Below are 5000 nucleotides of genomic sequence, written 5' to 3' on the forward strand. Positions count from 1 at the left end.
ACGCAGCTCCAGTCAGGTAGGTTTCCGTATTTGTCTAGATCAGGGGTCTCCAAACTTTTCAATGTAAGGGCCACATTATATATTTCCCACATTTATGCGGGCCAAAGGAAAAAAAAAAATCAGTGCCAGTAATTTAATTTCCTCAAATATTAGAGTATAAACATGGAAAAATAAAAACACATGTTGTTGGAAAAAATCAGGGTAAACTAAATAGATTCCTGCCTTTAGTTTTATGCAACCAAATTAGTGTGACGAATGATACTGTCGTTTTGACTTCAAATTTTCATTGAAATCCGGTTCCAGATTAGATGAGCCAATTGTAAGAATTGATTTCAAATGATCATCAGACAAATTTGCTCGATAGTTAGATTTCACATACTCCATTTTGGAAAATGTTTGTTCACACAAGTATGTTGTACCAAAAATGGGCACAAAACTACAAGCAAACTTTTTCAAATTTGGAAACTGATCTGGCTTCAGGCATTTATAAAATTCAATCAGATTTCCTTCTCTATACTTATCTTTCAGTCTGTCATCTGCCTGGAAATCAATAATTTCCATTTGAAATTGAGTTGGAAGATTTTCAGCATTGCAGTCAAATGGATTATGAAAGAGCCTGATTTCATTTGCTTTGGCATCAAGGTCAGATAATCGCTCCTGAAACTGTTTTTTCAAATCTGAAATTATTTCATTTGCAAATGAGGAAGGATATTCAACTTTACTTTCTGCATGAAATTTTTCACAACATGGAAAATGAGCAAAATTCTTAACTTTCACCTGGCCTTCAAGTAGCGCAAGTTTTGCTCTGAATGCCTTGACATGAACAAAGTAGTCACTGATCAAATTTGCTTTGCCTTGCAACTTCAGATTCAATTGATTCATATGACCTCTCATATCTGCAAAAAAGGCTAATTTCCAAATCCATTCACATTCTGATAAAAATGGCTGAGGTTTATTTTTCTTTGTGTGAAATAAATCAATTTCTAATCTGAGCTCAAAGAAATGCAACAAAACCTTTCTACAACTAAGCCATCTAACTGCTGTATAATAAGGCAAGTCAACAAACTCAGCATCAATTTCTTTCAAGAAATCACGAAACTGGCGATGGTTGAGTGCATGAGATCTAATGAAATTAACCACAGAAACAACAGGTTTCATGACACAAGACATATCAACATATTTTAGGCACAATGATTGTTGATGGATAAGGCAATGCAGAAAAATGGGTTTTGAGAATCATCCAACCTCATAAGCTGTTGTAATTTGTCCAACCAAACCCTTCTTTGTCCCAGACATATTCTTTCCTCCATCAATTGTCACACACTGCACTTGTTTCCATTCCAGGTTATATTCTGTCATAGTTTTACTTACTTCATTGAAAATGTCCTCTCCAGTTGTTGTGGTGTGCATGCGGTAAACTGATGCTAATTCTTGGGTTACATTAAATTCACTATCAACACCACGAATACTAAGAGCTGAGAGGTATCACACACATCAGTTGATTCATCCAACGCAAGAGAATACCAACAAAATCTTTTTGCTTTTTCCTTTATTTGCCGAATTATGTCGCCTCCTAAATCTTCAATTCTACGAGCAACAGTATTTGACCCAAGACTTATCATTTTGAAGAGGTTTACTTTTTCTGGACATAACTCTCCCGCTGCTTCCACTATACACTCTTTTATGATACTACCATCAGTGAAAGGTTTTCCTTTTTTGGCTAACACATAGGCAACTTTGTAACTGGCTCTAGTTGAAGTTTCATTTTCAGAATTTTTCTTACTGAAAAAAGCTTGTTGAGAATGCAGACTGTGCTGAAATGATTCAAAATTTTTAGTGCGTTCTGCTCCTGTGATGTGAGAATAACTTGAGCCATGTTTAGATTCATAGTGCCGACGAATATTGTATTCCTTTAGAACAGCAACACTGTCTTTACATATGAGGCATAAAACTTTATCATTTGCTTTCACAAAAAAGTACTTTATATTCCATTCGTCATTGAACTGACAACACTCACTGTCCACTTTTCTTTTCTTTCTCTTTTCCATATCTGAAAACATAAAGGTATTTTAGGAATTTAAACAGGTACAGAAAATTAATTGGCTTTATTAAACTTCGGATTTACCGCGATTGTGCTTAACCCTGGCATGCTACCTACGAGCGCGCGAATTTGCACTATCTTGAAAAGCACCATAGCATTCCATGGTTAATAAGCCTACTTACGAAATTAGGCCAAGACGATCTCATGTTTAGATTCATAATCCCTACGAATAATGTACTCCTTCATAACAGCAACACCGTCTCTACATATGAGACATTAAGCTTAATCATTATGCTTTCACGAAAAAGTACTTTATTTTCCATCCGTCACTGAACTGACGACACTCACTGTCCAATTTTCTTTTTTTCTCCTTTCCATATTTCAAAACATAAGGGTATTTTAGGGATTTAAAGGTACTGACTTATCAACTGGTTATTAGAATTAAAGTTCGGAGCTACCTCCAAAGTGCTTAACCATGGAATGCTATCTATGAGCGCTCGAATTTGCACTTCCTTGAAAACCACCATAGCATTCCACGGTTAATAGGCCTACATACAAAATTAGGCTACGTCGAAAATAAACTAGTCGAGGTGAAGTAATTATGTTTTTTTTTTTCGTATCTACTTGAACATTTCAGTTACTCCAAAGTTTAAGCCGTAAACTTTGGAGTAACTGAAATGTTCAATATTTATATTATGATAGCCCAGTTTCTTAAACTTTAAGAAACTGGGCTATCATAATATAAATATGATAAGTTCATGAACAGTACTAGTATCTGTGCGTCACACTATCGAGAGAGAGGGAAACTGACTCGGGCTGAGCGCCACCAGTCAGCAGCCTCAGCTTTGAATTCAGCGATGCCAGTCATGCGATAAATATCTTACAAATATGAAAATTTGAACATGTGTACAATGTACAATAGTTGAGCAGCAGTACGATAATACAATAATTATTCATGAGTAGGTGCAGCATTTTGGGTTTAAATATAATATTATTAATAGCTTTTCAGTTTAATTATTACAAATAGAGCAATCAGTAATAAAATATTTTTATTTCTATGTTTTCTGCAAGGCCTATCGCTCGTCTCCCTGCGTCTATCACTACCCCCTCCTTCCAACCAACACCACCCACCCCCTCAAGACCCTCTCCTCTCTGACGACTGAGGCGGCGAGGCTATCCTTGTCAGTTGGAAACCGTTTGAGTTTTCATTACATTTTAATTGCTAGTCACAGCAATTAAACCGTGACAGAATTCTTGCCACTGCCTTGGTTAATAATAGAGATAGGTTGGTATGATAGTTTGGGCAAATCCAACTGGCAACGCTGGCTTAGATCAGCAACACTGCAGCCGTGCAGCGTGCTCATTTTCAAGGCCACCACACAGGGATTTGTTTGGCGGGCCGGATGTGGCCCGCGGGCCATAGTTTGGAGAGCCCTGGTCTAGATGACGAACCAGGGAGCTGGATGTTATATGTCCCCTGAGGTCGTTTTTGTGTTCATTCAACCATTTCTTGATCCCTCGACCTGATTCACCTAAGTATGATGAAGGACAGCCGCTGCATGGAATGCGGTAAACGACATTTAGGTTATTACGAACATTGGCATGTTTTTTTTCCCTATCTTATTGGAAGACACTTTAGCTATATTTACTCCACCTTTTACCAAATAATTATCAATAGCTCCGGTGTTCGTAGAATTAGGGACAGTTATAAAGTGTGACTTATCTTTTCCCGGGGCCTGGACGTTTGAGCCATCGTAGACCTTCTCGGCTTTCCTCATTTTTTTGGTGATCAAACCTCCGGGGTATTTCAGCTTCTTAATGGTATTCTTGATGTATGCCAGTTCATCATCTAGGAGTCTTTTACTGCAGATACGAAAAGCTCTGAGAAAGAAACCTATTAGAACACCAGTTTTGACACGTCTGCTGTGTACTGAAAAATAGTGGATGAAATCATCCCTATTGGTGGGTTTCCTGTATACTGAGAAACTTACCTGTTCAGAACCTCTATATATCAGCGTGTCTAGAAACGGTAACCTACACTCTTTTTCTAGCTCATTTGTGAATTGAATGTATTTATTCACAGCGTTGAGTCTTCTTAGCTTATTCTCCTCCCATGATGTTGATGTATTTGTCCATTTCTAATACTTCCGTGAAAAGACAAGCCATAACAGCAGATAACGGACTCTCCATTGCGAGACCTCTAATCTGTCTAAATTCAGTGTTGTTAAACATAAAATAACCAAACCTAATACACATGGAAACAAGTTTTAAATAATCAGATCTTGGAACTGGAAGGATGTCATCCTCGGTATCTGTAGTAACTTTCTTCACTGCCTCTAGGACATCATTAATAGAATCATTGGTGAATAACGCTGTTACGTCATAACTTGCCAACTTTTTATCACTGACATTCAGATTTTCAAGCCTATGGATCAGGTCGGAGGAATTTCTTAAATGGGCCCCGCTGATGGAACCGATGGTGTTGGATAAAGGTTTTGCTAGACATTTTGCTAACCTGTGAGGAGCGCTTCCAATTCCTGAAGTTATGGGTCTCATGGGGACATTTACCTTATGCACTTTAGGTAGACCGTGCAATAGGGTTTTTTTTGGAGCTTCTTCTAGTAATCCTAATAACTTTTTTCCCCTGGATGATTTGCGTAGGATTCTTCTCGCTTCTGTGTTAAATTTTGTTGATTCTTTATATGCGCTGCCGGCCGGTTGTCTTTCGTAAGTTGACTCATCATTCAAAAGATCGGACATTTTGTCCAGATAGTCAACTTTATTTAAAATAACTACTCCGCCGCCTTTGTCGGCGTGGGTGATTACAATGTTATCATCTTTACTCAAAGTTTGAAGGGCTTCTCTAAATCTTTTGGGAATAACAAAACGATTACAAGAGGCTAAGGCTTGGTAACATGCTATTACTCCTTGGGTGAAACCTTTATCGACTTCGTTCTCA

General features: G+C 37.8%; 2 protein-coding genes across 2 annotated transcripts; both read right to left on the bottom strand.

Moving 5' to 3' along the window:
* Positions 1-243: 243 nt before the first annotated feature.
* LOC143032676 (general transcription factor II-I repeat domain-containing protein 2B-like) lies at positions 244-1170 on the bottom strand. Its single transcript, XM_076197557.1, has one exon. The coding sequence runs from the start codon at positions 1168-1170 to the stop codon at positions 244-246; it is 927 nt and encodes a 308-aa protein (XP_076053672.1).
* LOC143032550 (general transcription factor II-I repeat domain-containing protein 2-like) lies at positions 543-2841 on the bottom strand. The gene is made up of 2 exons (XM_076197418.1): positions 2811-2841; positions 543-2050 (listed from the first exon to the last, which is right to left on the bottom strand). Exon 2 carries the CDS (start codon positions 2046-2048, stop codon positions 1437-1439), a length of 612 nt encoding a protein of 203 aa, XP_076053533.1. The 5' UTR covers positions 2049-2050; positions 2811-2841; the 3' UTR covers positions 543-1436.
* Between the last annotated feature and the right edge of the window lie 2159 nt (positions 2842-5000).

This window comes from Oratosquilla oratoria, chromosome 14 (genome assembly GCF_046742065.1).
Source record: "Oratosquilla oratoria isolate Oo_2021 chromosome 14, ASM4674206v1, whole genome shotgun sequence".
Lineage (NCBI taxonomy): Eukaryota > Metazoa > Arthropoda > Malacostraca > Stomatopoda > Squillidae > Oratosquilla > Oratosquilla oratoria.

What these genes read in the sequence shown, in the direction of transcription:
- LOC143032550 (XM_076197418.1), bottom strand. Translation starts at nt 2,048, where the DNA reads ATGGAAAAGAGAAAGAAAAGAAAAGTGGACAGTGAGTGTTGTCAGTTC.
- LOC143032676 (XM_076197557.1), bottom strand. Translation starts at nt 1,170, where the DNA reads ATGTCTTGTGTCATGAAACCTGTTGTTTCTGTGGTTAATTTCATTAGA.